Raw genomic sequence first — 18,380 nt, 5'->3', positions numbered from 1 at the left:
TTTTATTAGCCTCAATTCACTAGGAACATATAAATTAAATAAAATATAATTAGTCGTGAATACCATGTTCTTTTTATATTACTGTTAGGGCAAAGTAGTAATAATGGAAAAACAATTTGACTGTACTGAAAATGCATCTTTCCTTAATAGTTTTAATGTTCTAAAAGGGATGATTTAAAAAAAAAAAATTGTTCCAGGAAATTTTGTGTTCTGATTGTGTTCATGCAGGAAGAGTATGATTTAAAACATAAAAAAAATTATGTTTTTAAAACATTTTGCCTAGAAGTTAGCATGTTGATTTGCTTTTTGCTTCCAGCTTTTTAAAATAGTTTATAAATTCTATAAATTTTTAAAATGCTTAAGCATACTCTTTTAGTACTTATTAGATGTAATGCAAAAGGGAAATGATTGTGTTAAAATGTCTTGGTTTGATTGTGATACTTTGATATTTCTAAGCCTAGTGACTTTCCATTAAGAAAACCACAAAGTTGTTTTTTTCTTTGCATTTTAGAAAAGTCATTTATAAGGAGAAAAAATAGCTTTCAATGACATTCATTGAATTATTAGCTGAATATTAACATTTACTTAATAAAACACTTCCCCTAGCCTTGTACATTATCCACAATAATTTTTTATTCATAAATAATGCTATACTGCATAAATTTAAAATAATAAGTTATGGCTACTGAGTTTTTGTAAAAATACATATTTTATAATCTTATTTATATCATGAGAAAATAAATATTTGCTTGTACTTAACCCATTTTGTACATTCAGCAAAAGAAGCAAAACACAATTTGTTGTGTTTTTTTCTTTACTAGTTTTTGACCCAAGAATATTATATTCATTCTAAAACCCTTGTTTCTAAAGATGCCTTTTTTTCTTTTGTTCTCTTTTAGTTTATTTTTAAGAATGGTCACTCTTTGGGCTAGAGTACAATATATTATGCTTCAGCTAAAGTAAAAAAAGCAGGGATATCAATCTTTATCTTAGATAAAGCAAAATCAAAACTAGATCTAATTAAAAGAGATAAGGAAGGAAACTATATCCTGCTAAAAGGCACCATTGAAAATGAAGCAATATCATTACTAAACATATATGCACCAAGTGGTATAGCATCCAGATTCTTAGAGGAGAAGTTAAGGGAGTTAGAGGAAGAAATAGATAGCAAAACTATACTAATAGGGGACTTTGATCTCCCTGTCTCTGGACTTGATAAATCTAATCTCAAAATAAACAAGAAAGAAGTTAAGGCGGTGAATAGAATTTTGTAGAAGGTAAATATGATAGACCTCTGGAGAAAATTGAATGGGGATAAAAAGGAATATACTTTCTTCTCAGTGGTATATGGCACATACACAAAAATTCACCATGTACTAGGGCATAAAAACCTCACAATTCGGTGCAGAAATATTTAATGCATCCTTCTCACATCATTATGCAATAAAAAATTGTATGTAATAAAGGTCCATGGAAAGATAGACTAAAAACTAATGGGAAACTAAATAATTTGATTCTAAAGAAGGAATAGGTCAAACAAAAAATTATAAAAACAATCGATAACTTCATTCAAGAGAATGACAACAGTGATACAACATACCAAAACTTGTGGGATGCAGCAAAAGCAGTTCTTGGGAGAAGTTTTATATCTCTGAATGCATACATGAATAAAATAGAGAAAATGGAGATTAGTAAGTTGGGCATGCAACTGAAAAAGCTAGAAAAAGAACAAATGGAAAATCCCCAATTAAATACTAAATTGGAAATACTGAGAACCAAAGGAGAGATTAATAAAATTGAAATTAAAAAAAAAACTATTGAATTAATAAAACTGGTTGCTTTTGGGGGGAGGGGGATTTTGCATTGTATTTTAATTCAGAATCCAATAAATTGGAAGAATTCAGTTAAAGGCTAAGCAATTAATAATATAAATAGTATTACAGGGAAAATGGTTTTCTTCCTCCAAATACAAGTCTTTAGTCAAGCCATAAGCAGTCTATTAAGTATCTGCTATGTGCCAGGTTCTGTGCTAGGTGCAGAGGATACAAATAAAAATAAGAAAACATTCTTGGGTTTATTGAAGTATTTTTAAGTATGGGGAAGGTTGAGGCAATTTAAAAAATTGTTTAAAAAAATTTTTTTTTTTTTGCTTTTTGGAGGGTGGAAGGATGGGCATTTGGGGTTAAGTGACTTGTCCAGGGTCACATGGCTAATAAGTGTTAAGTGTCTGAGGCCAGACTTGAACTTAGGTACTCCTGACTGCAGGGCCGGTACTCTATTCACTGCACCACCTAGCCACCTCAAGGCAATTTTTTATGAAATAGATGGAAGATAAAGATTACAATATAGAGGGGATAATTGAACTTGTAGTATGCTGGAGAAGATGGGAAGGGACGGTGTAATGGACACCGAGATATAACAGGACAGCTAGGTCAATTATAATTTGATAGGAGTGTTTATTAACTGGCCGGGACTGCCTTTCAGACTGAAAGACAGCAGCGAGCTTTCTGTTAGACATAATTTTATAGACAATGTGATTGCTGGCAGCAGAATATGTTTCTAAGGGGTACAATGTCTTTAGCATTGTGTCTATTGAGGCAAAACATTCTCAGTATTATTCCTATTGAAACAAAGCCTTGGTATTCTACTGAAGTGAAGCGAAGCCATAGTTCCTTAGCAAGGCCTTGGATACAAACATAAATGGACCTGAATCCGTGGGAATCTGGTATGTTTTAGCAACACAGGTGAAACATTTCTTTACTATTGGAGCCTATTAGGTGGTTTCCAAGGAACCCAGTAGGGGTCCCCTCTAGCAGGTTTAAAGAGGCTGTAGTGGAAGGGTTGGTTTTGGCAAGGGAGAAGGGCTACTGCCTCTTTGTCAGAAACTGGGGGAGAGGGAGGAGAGAGTAGGAGATGAGGTCAAGGGTTTTCATAATAAAGATAATTGGGAAAGAGGCAACTCAGGATCAGATGGCTTTAGTTTTCTTAGTAAAATGAGATAAAAATCTTCTGGTCACATCACCAGTAAGGTGCTAGACTTTTTCTCCATTTTCCACTAACTCTTAAAACTTCTTGAAAGAGGAATTCTGCATCAGTGGGAGAAAAAAAATGCTGCTGAATTCCCTGGATGAGAAAGGAAGAAGCCAAAAGAAGATAGCCTTATTATTAATACTGAAGCATTGTCATCATTTAGGGACTTACTCATTACCATTTCCCTACCACCTTTACCCCCTCAGGCAAGGTGAACATGCTAATCTTTTGGATTACTCTTGAGACTCATTTGGGGATTTCTCCAGTAGCAGAGACTCTGCTGATATGCTTCCGCTTCCTGCCCTTCCTCAAATATTGCAACATATTGCACATTGATTCTGCCTCCTCGCATAAAGAATATTTGTGTGTGTAAGAGGGATGGGGAAGTTGCCTTTCCTTCTGCCTCAAGCAGTCCCTTGTTTAGGAAATCTCTAACTGCAGAGACTTTACCTAGAATATCCATATGCCTTTGTCTAAGCCTATAAAATGTGATAGATATTAACTCAGCCCAGCTAGAGAAGAAAAGCCAGAGGCAGAACTAAGGCTTCGGTAGGCCAGACAGAGAGGGGACTGAAATCTAGCTGGAGATTTTTCCCTCAGAAGTTGCTTGGGGCAGAGACCAAGACCAATAAAAAGTAAATTTCCCTAAGTGGGAGGAGGCTGAGGGAAGGTTGCAGTCTAGATCTCAGAAAAGGGAGAAGAATCAAAAAGTGAGTGGTAAGGGAGTATAAAAATAAAAAACTAAAATTACCAGATATTTCAAGAGGAAAAAATTTCTATTAAATAGAAGCAGATAAATCAATAGAGAAGATGCTAAAATTTAGAAATAATAATTCTGAAAACATAAAAATGATGGTTAAGTTCTCTAAATATTACTAACCTAAGAAAACTGAAGAAATGCCTGATGAAAAACAAAACCCTGAATAGACATACAATACATACTAAAAAATTATTATAGTAACCTTGTGTTTGACAGATGTAAAGGTTTTAAACTTTGGGGATAAGAATGAACTGTTTGGTAAAAATTGTTGGGAAAAACTAGAAAGCAGTTCAGCAGAAATTAGATATAGATCAATGTCTTATACCATTCACCAAGATAAGATCAAAGTGGATAATGACGTAGATCTAAAGGGAGATAAAAGGAAACTGGAAGAACATGGAGTTTGTTACCTATCAGATGTAGGGATAGGAGAAGAATTTGTGAGTAAACAAAAGATAGAGAGGATTGTGAGATGTAAAATAGACGATTTTTATTAGATTAAATTAAAAAGGTTTTGTACCAAAAAACCCAATGTAGCCAAGATTAGAAGGAAAGCAGAAAATTGGGGTGGGGGAGGAATTTTAGAGATGGTTTTTCAGATAAAGGTCTCCTGTCTCAAATATATAGACAACTTTGTCAGATTTGTAAGAGTTTAAGTCATTCCCCAATTGAAAAATGGTCAAAGGATATGAACAGGCAGTTTTTGATGAAGAAATAAAAACTTTATATAGTCCTATGAAAAAATGCTCTAATTCATCATTGATTAGAGAAATGTAAATTAAAACAACTTTGAGATATTATTTCATACCTGTCAGATTGGCTAAGATGCCAGAAGAGGAAAGTGACAAAAGTTGGAAGGGATGTGGAAAAATTGAGACACCAATACATTATTGGTCAAACTGTGAAATGATTCAACCATTTTGGAGAGCAATGTGGCATTATACCCAAAGAGTTACAAAACTGTCTATACCCTTTGGCCCATCAATTCCTCTTGTAGGTCTGTGTCCCAAGGTGATCTGGGGAAAAGGAAAAGAGTATATATGTTCTAAAATATTTGTAGCAGCTTCTTTTGTGTTGGCAAAGAACTGGAAATCGAGCAGATGCCTATCAATTGGAGAATGGCTGAAAAAGTTATGGTATATGATCATGATGGAATACTCCTGTGCTTTAAGAAATGTTGAGCTGGTTGATGTTAGAAAAACATGAAAGAGTTACATGAAATAAGGAAAAGTGAAGTGAGAAGAACCAAGAGAATATTGTAAACAGTAATAGCAATATTGTTAGAAGAATAATTGTGAATAATCAAGTTATTCTGAGTACTATAAATACTTAAATCAACTACAAAGACCTGTGAAGGAAGATGCTATCCACCTACAGAGAAACAACTGATAAAATATTCATAGTATGGTTTGTATTATAGTTAAAAATCTGCGTCAAATGGTGGCCTGGCCTTCTCTAGGGCAGGATGAGGTGAGGAGGGAGACTGTTTGGAGCTTAATGTAGCCCCCCCAAAAAAACAAAATTCTGTAGAATCCCCCCAAAACATGGAATTACCATAGAATGCTTCATAATGGCTTAGAAAGATAACGGAAAATCATGAAGAGAATAAATGTCAAATTATGGTTTCTGTATCAAAAATCTAGCAGGACAGAAAAATGAATCCATGGGGATGATTCTCACCAAAAAAAAAATAGATTTGGAAAATAAATAAACTAAGATGAAAGACAAACTGGAAGAAGAGAAAGAAAGGGCATTAACATCTGAAACCATAATATATATGCAGTAAATAAGAAACTGCATAAACATAAGAAAACTACTGAAAAATTCTGAATACAGAAAACAAAGTACAAATCTAAAAGATCCCATCTCCAGGAATACCCCTCCAAAAAACCCCCACTTAAATTAAGTGGTTAAATTGAATAATTCTAACGATAAAAGAACAAATTTTGTAAGCAACAAAGAGAAAGACCTCAAAGAGAAACCCTGGAATCAAATTCAAATAGCACAAACTAGTCTGTATGCAAAACAACAAAAATGAATAGAATAATGTATTCCAAAAAACAAAGGAACACAAGATACAACCCAAAATAACAATCCCAGTAAACCTTTGCCTAATCATTAATGAAAAGAGATGGATTGTTTAATAAAGGAAAAGAGAAGCATTTGAGGCATTCATGAAAAAAAAGTGAGTATAATATTCAACTTCTGCACTCCAAACAACAGAACACAAGGTAAAGAAATACAACTGTCAAGGTAAAAATAAGTAATGAAGTAAATTACCCAGTCTCTGTATATTATTATAATTTTTTTTTTGCCTTTTTTGGAGGGCAGTTGGGGTTAAGTAACTTGCCCATAGTTACACGGCTAGTTTGTGTGTGTGTGTGTGTGTGTGTGTGTGTGTGTGTGTGTGTGTGTGTGTTAAGTGTCCGAGGCCAGAACTGAACTCGGGTCCTCCTGACTCTGGGGCCAGCGCTTTACTCACTGTGCCACCTAGCTGCCCCTTCTGTATAGTATTTAAAAAACCAGAAGTGAATGACTATCTTTTGGGGTCAAAAATAAATAAATATAGAACACAAGGAATAGAGCAAAATTTCTAGAAAGAGAAGTGACAGTAAAGGAACAAACCTGAGATACCCCCACCTCTACCCACACACACAACACAGGTGAATCAATATATTCTATGTGAGAAAATTGCAGTTTTGGAGGTTGCATAAATGGAGAGGGGGAGGTAAAGTACAGAGGAGACTTGTGAAGTGCTGTATTCAGATCCATAAATGAACAATGAAGGAAAGAAACTCCTATAGTTTTTTGGCAAGAAGAGAGTCTAGGAGAATGAGAGAGGTGACAGAAGTGAGGGATTAAAACAAGAAATGAAAGGGGGAGGTCTCAACTCATTGGTAGAAGTATCACTGAACAACACTCCCATGGAGTATGGTAGGGGAAAATTAGAACCTTGCTGGTAACCAGATGTGGTAGCTAGGTGTCACAGTGGATAGAGTGCTGGTCCTGGAATCAAAAGGACCTGAGTTCAAATCCAGCCTCAGATACTTACTAGCTGTTTGACTCTGGGAAAGTCACTTAACCCTGTTTGTTTCAGTTTCCTTATCTGTAAAAATGAACTGGAGAAGTAAATGGCAAATCATTCCAGTATCTTTGCCAAGGAAACTCCAAATGGAGTCACAAAGAGTCAGACATGACTAATTGACTGAGCAACAACAACAGTCTTAAGGGGTAGGGTGGGATTTGGTGAACGAAAAGATTACTTCCTCTGAGAGAATGTTGTTCTTCAGCTGACAGCATCTTGACTCAGAAGAAAGGAAATTGAATTTCCATGAGAGTGGGGCAGTTGATACCTAGAAAGAGGAAGATAGGAACCTAGAGATGGGATTACATGGCAAAAGGAAAAGAGAGTGATCATGGGGAGGGCAAAGGATTGAACTGGCCCATAGAATATGGGTAATATCTACTATGAATAGATGGTAGAAATCAGTCAGAAAGTATCCTACCAGTGCTTTTATCATCATCTGTTCTTTATAAACTGACACTTTCAAGAATGAGGCACAACAGGAAAAAAGATGTGAAGTAGATGTGGATTTTAATGGAAAAACAAAGCATGGAAAAGAATACACTCAGCGAGGGAGGAAAGGAGAGGAAGAATGGAGGAAATGATCTCACATAAATGGGATATACAAGTAGAAGTCTATACAAAAAGGAAGATGGAATGAATGTGGTGAGCAGGAAACACTTGAACCTCAGCTTCATCTGAATGAAGAAACAAATATACATACACAAACAGTTGGGTACAGAAAGGCATTTCACCCAAGAGGGAAATAGGAAGGAATAAAGTTAAAGGAGAGGGGAGAAATAGAGGGAATATAGATTATGGGAGAGATTAGTCAGAAACAAAGCAATCTCTTAAAGAGGGGAGTAGAAAAAAAGAAAAGGAAAAGTGTAAGGGAATAGAATGGGAAAGAAACATTCAGTAATCATAGTTGTAAATATGAATAGAATAAACTCATCCATAAAATGGAGGTTAACAGAATGAATTTGAAACCTAAGCCCAATGTTGTGTTTTTCACAAGAAACATTTGAAACCGAAAGATACATATGGTTAAAATAAGAGCCTGCACAATGAGTAAAACACCGGCCCCAGAGTCAAGAGGACCCAAGTTCGGTTCCAGCCTCAGATACTTAACACTGTAATGGAAATGCAAATTTAAAGATCTTCCCTGCCCCTAGGCTAAAGTGCACCTGGAGCCTGGGGTGGGAGGCTTGTTTTTCAGTAGATACTTCTTGATTGGCCAGTGGGTCAATAAGGTTGTTACATTCTCTGAGCCAGGAGAAGGCTATATAAGCCCTGATGTGTAGCTTTGTTTTGGAGGCTCACTTTGAGAAGTGTTCTGTGATATTTGATCTGGATTCTGGGAAGCCATTGTCCAGAGGGGGGGCCCCCCCCCGGCTTTGAAAAACCCAGATGTTGAAACCCAGATGTCGATTGGGTATGGATTAATGGCTGGACAGTTTGGAAAGCTGTCTACTTGATCTGTTTCTGTCTTAATAATTCTGCCTGTATACTTTGAAGTTCATGGTGCTGACCTTTTTCCCCTGAACAAGGTAAACGATATATGTCTGACTGATTAAAGTAAGCTTGTTAGCCCATTTTGAGTTGCTTTCCTTTATCAAAGCAGTTCCAAGAACCTGTATTGGCAGCAAACCCTGAGGACGCTTGGGGTGCTTGCCGCTACAAACACTCACACAAAAAAGCTAGCTGTTTAATCTTGGGCAAGTTACTTAACCCCAGTTGCCCTCCAAAAGGCAAATAAAATAGAATAAAATAAAATAAGAGCCTAGAGCACAATCTATTATGTTTTGAGCTGAAATTTAAAAAGGCAAGGGTTGCAAGCATGATCTCAGACAAAGCAAAAACAGGTCTAATTAAAAGAAATGAAGAAACTACATTTGGTAAAAGGCACTGTAGACAGTGAATTTAATATCAATACTAAACATATATACACTAAGTGGCATAGTATTTAATTGTTAAGGGAAATGTTAAAATTAGAAGAGAAAATAGTAAAACCGTAAGAGGGGGGACCCTAATTCGTCCCTCTTAGACCTAGATAAACTTAGTCCAAAATAAACAAGAAATTAAGGACCTGAATAGAATTTTTAAAAAGTTAAACATAATAGATCTGGAGAATATTAAGGGGGAACAGAAAGGAGTATACTAACGTCTCAGCTATACATGACACCTTCATAAAAACTGATTATGTATCAGGGCTTAAAAACCTCACAAACAAATGTAGAAAAGTAGCAATATTAAATACATCTTTTACTGACCATAATACAGTGAATTACAGGTTCATCTGGAGGAACAAAAGATTGAAAATATAAAAGGAATTAAATGGGAAAAAAAGTGAGGAAGAAGGGCATCTGTAGCATCACGATTTGCTACTAGCTAAGAAATAGAGAGGTCAGTCAGATTAGTTATACAAAATACAAAAGAAAGCCAGTACAGTTGTGGCAGATTTCATTTGACAAATACTTTTGGGAAAAATAGAAGACTATCTAGCAGAAACCAGGTATAGACTAATATTTCGTGACATATAGCAAGAAAAGCTCCAAATGGGTGCATAATTGAGACATACATGGTAATATCCTAAACAAATTAGAGAAGCTTGGAAGAAATTGCTTGTCAGATCTATGGCTAGGGGAAGAGCTCATGACCAAGTGAGGAGAGGTTCAAAGAAGGTAGAATGGGCAATTTTGATTACATAAAACTTTAAAGTTTTTATGCAAAAAAGCACAGTGCCTCTCAGATTAGAATATAAATGGGAAATTTTTAAAAAAAAATCTTTGCATCACATTACTCTATTCAGGGTCTTATTTCTAAAATATACAGGGAACTGGTTCAGATCTATAAGAACAAGAGCCATTCCCCAACTGATAAATGATTAGAGGATATAAATGACATTTTTAGAGGAAGAAATCCAAATTATAAATAGCTATATGAATTAGTTCTCCAACATAGTAATAAATACATAAATGCAAATTAAAACAAAGTTGGCAGGGGGAAAATGAAGACTGGAGGGACTATGGGAAAACATGTACATTAATGCATGATTGGTAGAGCTGTGAACTTGTCCAGTCATTGTGTAAAGCAATTTGAAACTCTGCCCACAAACCTATTATTAAATTGTACATACCCTACTATTCTGATACCACTTATAGGTCCATACCCCAACAATTTCAAAGAAAGAGGAGATGGACTCATATTTACAAAAATATTTATAGCACCTCTATTCATAGTATCAAAGAATTAGAAACTAAGGGGGTGCTCATCAACTGGGGAACGACTGGCCAAGTTACAGTATATGGTGTAATACTATTATGCTGTAAGAAATGATAAAGGGGAAGAGGCAAATCCCATAGTGGAGTAAAGGCAGGGACTCACCTGAGCTCTCCCAAATTTCCTTCCAAACAACATTAAAATAATGCCTCAAAATGAATTCTAGAATGACAGAACCGACTAAACATTGGAATGAAGCAATTTTCCAGCCCAAGATGACTTAAAAGGTTAGCAGGAGAGGTCTGCCTCACTGGAGTGAGAGTGGGGAGTGCAGTGCTGTGCCCAGCAAGCCAACGCAGGTCTTTGGAACATGTGCATTGGTGTCTACAGCTTCTAGAGCTCTTAGCCCACAGATGATAAGGGGGTTGGACAGTTTACTAGAAGATTACAAGAGACCCTTTGCTGGCACTGGGTATAGGATTCCTTCATTGCCTATACATGGCTCTGGGTCACAGTCCCAGGGCAAGGGGAAGCACTAGCACATTAGCATTTATGGCCCCAGGGAAGTGGGAACTGGTCACAGTTATAGAGTGTAAAAGATTGCTTGACAGACCAGAGCACAGGCCAGAAGAGCAGTGAGCATACCTTTCCTTAAATCATACCACCTCAAAATAATGAAAACTTACAAACTTCTTCCCACCCCCACCCCAACTAGCTCAAGAAATGGGAAATTCGGGACAGTGCCTCTTCTATCTTGAAGCAAATATCAACTTTTAATATAAAGTTAAAAGTCAAGAAATAGACTGGAAAAATGAGTAAACAACAGAGAACCTGACCATAGAAAGTTACTATGGTGATAGGAAAGATCAAAACACAAACTCAGAAGAGGCCAAACATGTCAAAACAGTTACATGTGAAGCCTCAAAGAAAAGTGTAATTGGTGTCAGGCCCAAAAAGAATTCCTGGAGGAGCTCAAAAAGGATTTTAAAAATCAGGTAAGAGGTAGGAAAAAAAAATATTAGGAAAAGAAGTGAGAGTGATGTAGGAAAATCATGGAAAGAGAGCCAGCAGGTTGGTAAGAAGAGGCACAGAAATTCATTGAAGAGAAAAACTCTTTTTAAAAGCAGAATTGACCAAGTGGAAAATTAGGTGCAAAAACTTGCTGGAGAAAATAATTCTTTAAAAATTAGAATTGGGCAAGTGGAAGCTAATGACTCTATGAGATATTAAGGAAACAAAATAAAAAGAATGACAACATAAAAGAAAATCTGAAATATCTCATTTGAAAAACAGTATACCTGGAAAATAGAAGAGAAAGAACTTGAGAATTGTTGGACTACCTGAAAGCCATGATCAACAAAAGAGTCTAGACGTTATATTTCAAGGAAGACCCTTGATATCTTAGAACCAGATGGTAAAATAGAAATGGAAAGAAACTACTTATCACGTCTTGAAAGAAATCCCAAAATGAAAACTCCCAGGAATATTATAGCCAAATTCCAGAGCTCCTAGGTCAAGGAGAAAAATATTACAAGTAGCCAGAAAGTAACAGTTCAAATATTGTGGGGCCACAGTCAGGATAACAGAAGACCTAGCAGCTTGTACATTAAAGGATCAAAGGATTTGGAATGTGATTTTCTGAAGGGCAAAGGAGCTAGGAATCACTTACCCAGCTAAATCTTGGGGCAGTGAAGGGGGAGGGACGGATATTTAATGAAGTGGAGAATTTTTCAAGCATTTCTGATGAAAAGACCAAAGCTGAATAGAGAATTTTACTTTTAAGTGCAATACTCAAGAGAAGCATAAAAAGAAATCATAGTGGATTCAAAAAAAGTTAAAACTGTTTACGTTCCTACATGGGAAGATGATAATTGTAATTCCTAAGAGCTTCATCATTTTTAGGGCAGTTAGGAATATACATAGAGATCATAGGTATGAGTTGACTACAGTGGGATGATTTTTTTTTAAGTGAGAAAGAGGGTTGCCCTGGGGGAAAAGGGGAGGGAGAGGTAGAATGGGGTAAATCATTAGACATAAAAGGGGTATACAAGGAAAAATTTTTTACAATGGAGGGTAAGGGGGGAGGGTGGCAGGGAGAGGCAACTCATAAAAATTGTCTTCAAGAGGGATTAACATATACACTCAGTTGGGTATAGAAGTCTATCTTGCCCTACAGGGAAATAGAGGGGAGGGTGATTTTTTTGTTTCCGACATTTTTATTATTTGTATCACAGTCATTTTATCCTCAGTGCAGTTGGCCCCTCCCCCCACAAAATTGAAATAAAGGGGCACCTCCCAGAAATGCTGCCTTGACAGGGCCTCTGAGAACCCTATTTCCAGTGGTGAAGGGATCAGCCAGGCTGACACTGGACATGGAAGTGTGTGTTGGGGGGGGGGCGGGGCAGGGGAAGGACAGGGCTAAGAAAGACCAAAAAGGGGTATAGAGGGTAATGGGCACAGGTTTAAGTTTTACAGAGACAGGTCATGGCTTCCTGTAGACTGCTAAATGTTGACAAGAACCTCGCTGAGAGAATCTCAGGGGAAATCGCACTACTTTGGGGCTCTCATGGCTGATAGAAAGTAGATTGAGGGAGGTGGTGGACAGAAATAAAACACTTTTAAAGTTAGGGTGGAAAGCAAAAGAGAGATGAACAAATGGTGGTAAAATGAGTGGAGGGAAATTCAGAATAATTAACTGTTAATATGAATGGAATGAACTCACCCACAAAATGGAAGCAGATAGCTGAGTGTATTAAAAACCAAAATCTGATAATATGTTGTTTACCAGACATATACCTGAAGCAGAGAAACACACTGAGTAAAGACAAGAGGTTGGAGCAGAATCTATTATGCTCTAGCTAAAGCAAAAAAAAAAAAGAAGAGGTTGTAGTCATGATCTCAGACAAAAAAAAAATAAATCTAATTAAAAGAGATAAGCAGGGGAAAAATACCATAGACAGTGCTAAAAGACATCATAGACAATGAAGTAATATCAGTACTAAAAATGTTCACCAAATGGCATAGCATCCAAATTCTTAAAAAGATGGATGAGAGGAGGAAATAGTAAAACTGTACCAGTGAGGGACCTCAACTTTCCCCTCTCAGAGCTAGATACATACAACTAAAAAATAAACAAGAAAGAAGTTAAGGAGGTGAATAGAATTTTAGTAAAGTTAGATCTGATAGATCTCTGGAGAAAATTGAATGGGAGTAGAACGGAGTATACCTTTTTTCTCAGTGGTACATGGCACATACACAAAAATTGACCATGAATTAGGGCATAAAAACCTCATGACCAAATGTAGAGAAGCAAATGTTAAATACATCCTTTTCAGATCATAGTGCAATAAAAATTACATTCAATAAAGAACCAAGGAAACATTAAAAATTAATTGAAAACTAAATTTAATCCTAAATAATGTGTTGGTCAAAGAACAAATCATAGAAACAATTTCATTAAAGAAAATTACAACCATGCAACAGCATATCAAAATTTATGGGATGCAGGCAAAGGAGTACTTAGAGGAAAATTTATATCATTGCTTACATCAACAAAATAAGAACGGATCAATTAACTGATCATGCAATTTAAAAACAATTGTAAAAAAGAACAAACTAAAAATCCCTGATTAAACACTAAATTGGAAATCCTGGATCAAAAATTGAAAGATTGAATATACCACGAATGAAGATAGAATTAAAGCAGTTATTTGAAACTGTTTTTCCCAATTATATGTGAATCTTATGATTTAAATGAAGTAGATTAATGTTTACAAAAATATAAATTGCTCAGATGAACGATTTTAGAAAAAGAAATAGAACAAGTGTTCAATGAACACCCTAAGAAAGGATCTCCAGGATTAGATAGATTTCACAAGTGAATTCTGCCTAGCATTTAAAAGAACAACTAATTCCAATACTATGCAAACTGTTTGGGAAAATAGGCAAAGAAGGAATCCTACCAATTCCTTTTGAAAAAAAAATAAATATGATGCTGATACCCAAACCAGGAAGATCAAAAACAGAAGGAAAACTGCATACCAATTTCTCTAATGAATACTGATGCAAAAATTCCAAATGAAATATTAGCAAGGTTATTTCTGCAGTATATCACAAGGATCGTGTACTTTGACCAGGTGGAATTTATATCAAGAATACAGGGTTAGTTCATTATTTGGAAAACTTTCAGCATAATTGATCATATCAATAACAAACCAACAAAAATCATATGATTATAGATGCAGAAAAGATTTTCAACAAAATCCAACCCTCATTCCTATTAAAAACACTAGAAAGTATAGGAATAAATTGAGCTTTTCTTATAATGAAATATATCTATCTAAAACAACCAGCAAACACTACTTGTAATGGAGATAAACTAGAATCCTTCTGAATACAAGGATATATATTATCACCACTATTATTCCATATAGTACTATTAATGATAATTATCACAAGAGAAGAAAAAAATTGAAGGAATTAGAATAGGCAATGAGGAAACAAAACTATCACTCTTTGCAAATGATATGATGGTATACTTAGAGAATCCTTGAGAATCAATAAACTTTAAAATACTTGAGCAAAGTTGCAAGCTATAAAATATACATAATATATACATTTATATACATAAATCACCAGCATTTATACATTACTAATAAGGTTCAGCAGCATTAGAGACATCCCATTTAAAATAACCATAGATAATACAAAATACTTAAGAGTCTGTCTGTGAAGACAAACCCAGAAACTATATACAAAACACTTGTCACACAAATAAATGCAAATCTAAACCACTGGAGAATTATTAATTGCTCATGGATAGCTGAGCCAACATAATAAAAGATGACATAAATAAAAATTTGCTGATCCATTGCCATATCAAATTACCAAAAAGTTATTTTATAGAACTAGAAGAAAACAGTAAAAATATCTGGGCAGCTAGGTGGCACAACGATAGAGCACCAACCCTGGAAATAGGAGGACCTCTTGAGTTCAAATCCAGCCTCATACATTTGACACACTTAATAGCTTTGTGACCTTGGGCAAGTCAGTTAACCCCAACTGCCTTGCCTTCCCCCCCCTCAAAAAAAAAAACAAACAGTAGTATCCATCTAGAAGAACAAATGGTCTAGAATATGAAGGGACTCAGTGAGAAAAAAAATGTGAAGGAAGGTGGCCTAACAGTACCAAAGCAGTAATTATCAAAATAATCCGGTACTGGCTAAGAAATGGAGTAGTGAATCAGTAGAATAGATTAGGTATACAACCGACAGTAGTAAATTACCATAGTAATCTAGTGTTTGATAGACCTGAAGATACAAGTTTGGGGACAAGAACTCACTATTTGACAAAAATTACTGTAAAAACTGGAAAGCAGTTTAGCAGAAACTAGATATAGCCCAACATCGCATACTGTATATGCCAAGATAAGGTCAAAGTAGGTACATGATTTAGATGTAAAGAATGATCTAAGCAAATTAGGGGAACATGGAATATTTTATTTGTCAGATTATGGACAAGGGAAGAATTTATGACCAGACATGAGATAGAGAGCAGTATGGGATATAAAATGAATAGTTTTGATTACATTAAATTAAAAAGCCAATGGAGCCAAAATTAGAAGGAAAGCAGAAAACTAGGAAAAATTTTTAGAGTAAGTTTCTCTGATAAAGGCCTCATTTCTCCAATATATAGAGAACTGAGTCAAATTTATAAGAATACAAGTAATTCCCCAGTCGATAAATGGTTGAAGGATATCAAAAGGCAATTTTCAGAAGAAGAATCAAAACTTTTTAAATCAAGAAGAATCAAAGTTATTTAGTCATATAAAAATGTTTTAAATCACTGTTGATTAGAGAAATACAAATTAAAACAACTCTGAGGTAGTTCCTCACACTTAGCAGATTAATATGACAAATATTGGAGGGGATGTGGAAAGATTGAGACACTAGTGCATCCTTGATGCAGTTGTGAACTGATCCAGCCATTCTGGAAACTGCATATCCTTTGACCCAGCAATACCACTACTAGGTCTGTATCTGAAAGAGATCACAAAAAGGGAAAAGGACCGATTTGTACAAAAATATTTATAGTAGGTCTTTTTGTGATGGCAGAGAATTGGAGATTAAGGAAATACTCATCAGTTGGGGAGTGGGTGAACAAGTTGTGCCATAGGATTGTGATGGAATACTATTGTGCTGTAAGAAATTATGAGCAGGATACTTTTAGAAAGACCTGGAAAGAGTTAAACATGAAATGGTGCAAAATGAAGTGAGCAGGACGAAGAGGACAATTGTACACAGTAACAGTAGTATCGTATGATGATAAACTGTGAATGACCTAGCCATCCTCAGCAATATAATGATCTAAGACAGTTCTGAAGGACTTAATGATGACAAATGCTATTCAGCCTCCGGAGAAAGAACTGGTGGAAATCTAAATGCAAAGTCAAAGTATACTTTTTTTTCCACTGTATTTTTCTTTTATTTTGGCTTATGTTTTCTTTTGCAACATGGCTAATATGGAAATGTTTTGCATGACTGTGTGTGTGTGTTTGTGTGTGTGTGTAAATATAATTGCATTACATCTCAGAGAGGGGGAGAAGGACAAGGGAGAGGGAATTTGGAACTCAAAATTTTAAAAAAGTTAAAAGTTCTAACGTAATTTGCAAAACAAAAATGTTTTTAGTTTTCACATAAAAAGGGAAATGATCCCTTTTAAAAGGGGATGGTTTTAGAAAAACCTTGAAAGAACTGTATGAACTTGATGCAAGCTGAAGTGTGTAGAACCAAGAGAATAATTTATACAGCAGTAACAATGAGGAAGCAAATAATTTTGAAACACTTAGGAACTTTGATCAACATAATAAAACCAGCTGTTAGTTTCAAAGGACTCATGATGAAGCATGCTATGCACCCTCACATAAGAGAGATGATGGACTTATAATGCAGATTTTAACTTTTTTAAAAAACATGTCTGTCAGGATTTGTTTTGCTTGACTATAAATGTTTATAATGGGTTTTATTTTTCTTGCTTTTTTGTGGACAATAAAAGGGGATGTGGTAAGGAGAGCACTTGAAACTAAAAAGACAAATTTGAATTTTTAAAAAGTTATCAACAATTTTCATTTTATGATTGACAAGAATGTTTCAGGAAGCCCAGAAGCATATTCCAGTATTACTTATGTTTTTAGATCTCATCTATCTTTATTTTAAAGATGAGAAAAATTAGTTTTAGAAAATTTAATTATTTGCTCAAAGTTGTTTGTGTAATTAGTAACAATGATGGAACCAAAACTTAGGTCTCTTGATACCTCTTTCAAATACTATGATATTGGAATAGGTTATGAACTAGTCTTCTGATTGCATGTGATTATGTCTGTGTAGCTCCTTTTATTCAAATGAGATCATATTTAAAATTTTTACAAAAAATATGTTTAAATAATTGCTTTCTTTGACAGTTATTTCGAGAAGTACGAATAATGAAGATATTGAATCATCCCAATATAGGTATGTATTTTATTACTGTATAGATTATAATGAGATTTTTTTTTATTGGAAAAAGGAGACAGCATTTAGATGTATATATAGGTAATCAAAGAAAAAAGGTGATTATAGACAGTCTAGAAAATGAAGTGTTTGTAAAAAAAGAAAACTGCTGGTAAGTAGGTAAATGGAATATTCAGTAACTGTAAAAATAAGTGAATGTTATTTGAGATCAGAGTCTACTTACTATTAACGTTACCTTTTGCATCTCTTAGTTAAATCTCTTTAAATTGAAATTATATGATTTTTAGCTTTTCCTAATAAAAGGAATTCTCAAAATAACATTTTGATTCTTTGTAATTCCATGTATTTTGGGTTCAATCAGTAGTAATTTCTGTCAACAGCTCAGGCTTAATAGAAAATTATTATTACATAAAATTCCATTATAGTAAACTTCATAACCATTTGAATCTTTGATGTAAGAAATTTTAATCTAGAATACTCATGTTAAGATTGATACAAACTAGGGGCGGCCAGGTAGCACAGCTAGTAGGAGCATCGGCCCCAGCTTTGGGATGACCTGGGGGTTGAATCTGGGCTCAGACACTTAGCACCCACCCAGAAACACCTGGCCGTGTAACCTTGAGCAAGTTACTTAACCCCAATTGCTTAGGGGCAGCCAGGTCGCTCAGCGAGTAAGAGCACCAGCTCCAGTGTCGGGATGACCTGGGGATCAAATCCGGGCTCAGACACTTAGCACCACACCCAGAAATAACTGGCCGTATAACCTTGAGCAAGTTACTTAACCCCAATTGCTTTA

The 18,380-nt window shown here is 35.3% G+C and overlaps 1 protein-coding gene across 7 annotated transcripts in view; it reads left to right on the top strand.

Moving 5' to 3' along the window:
* The window catches only part of MARK1 (microtubule affinity regulating kinase 1), a 166,563-nt gene that overhangs the window by 72,744 nt on the left and 75,439 nt on the right, over window positions 1-18,380 (top strand). For all 7 annotated transcript variants that reach the window (XR_011163994.1, XM_069066002.1, XM_069065999.1 and 4 more), the window contains one exon: window positions 17,536-17,584. Coding sequence is in view for 6 of the 7 variants with exons in the window: in XM_069066002.1 (XP_068922103.1) it covers window positions 17,536-17,584 (49 nt within the window). In the remaining variant the exon portion in view is untranslated. The remainder of the gene's footprint in view (window positions 1-17,535; window positions 17,585-18,380) is intronic.

This window comes from Petaurus breviceps, unplaced genomic scaffold, assembly GCF_028583685.1.
Source record: "Petaurus breviceps papuanus isolate PSGF00001 unplaced genomic scaffold, PetGlider_PUasm1.0 90702, whole genome shotgun sequence".
Lineage (NCBI taxonomy): Eukaryota > Metazoa > Chordata > Mammalia > Diprotodontia > Petauridae > Petaurus > Petaurus breviceps.
Note: the sequence above shows the minus strand (reverse complement) of the source record. Positions and strands in the feature narration are given on the sequence as shown.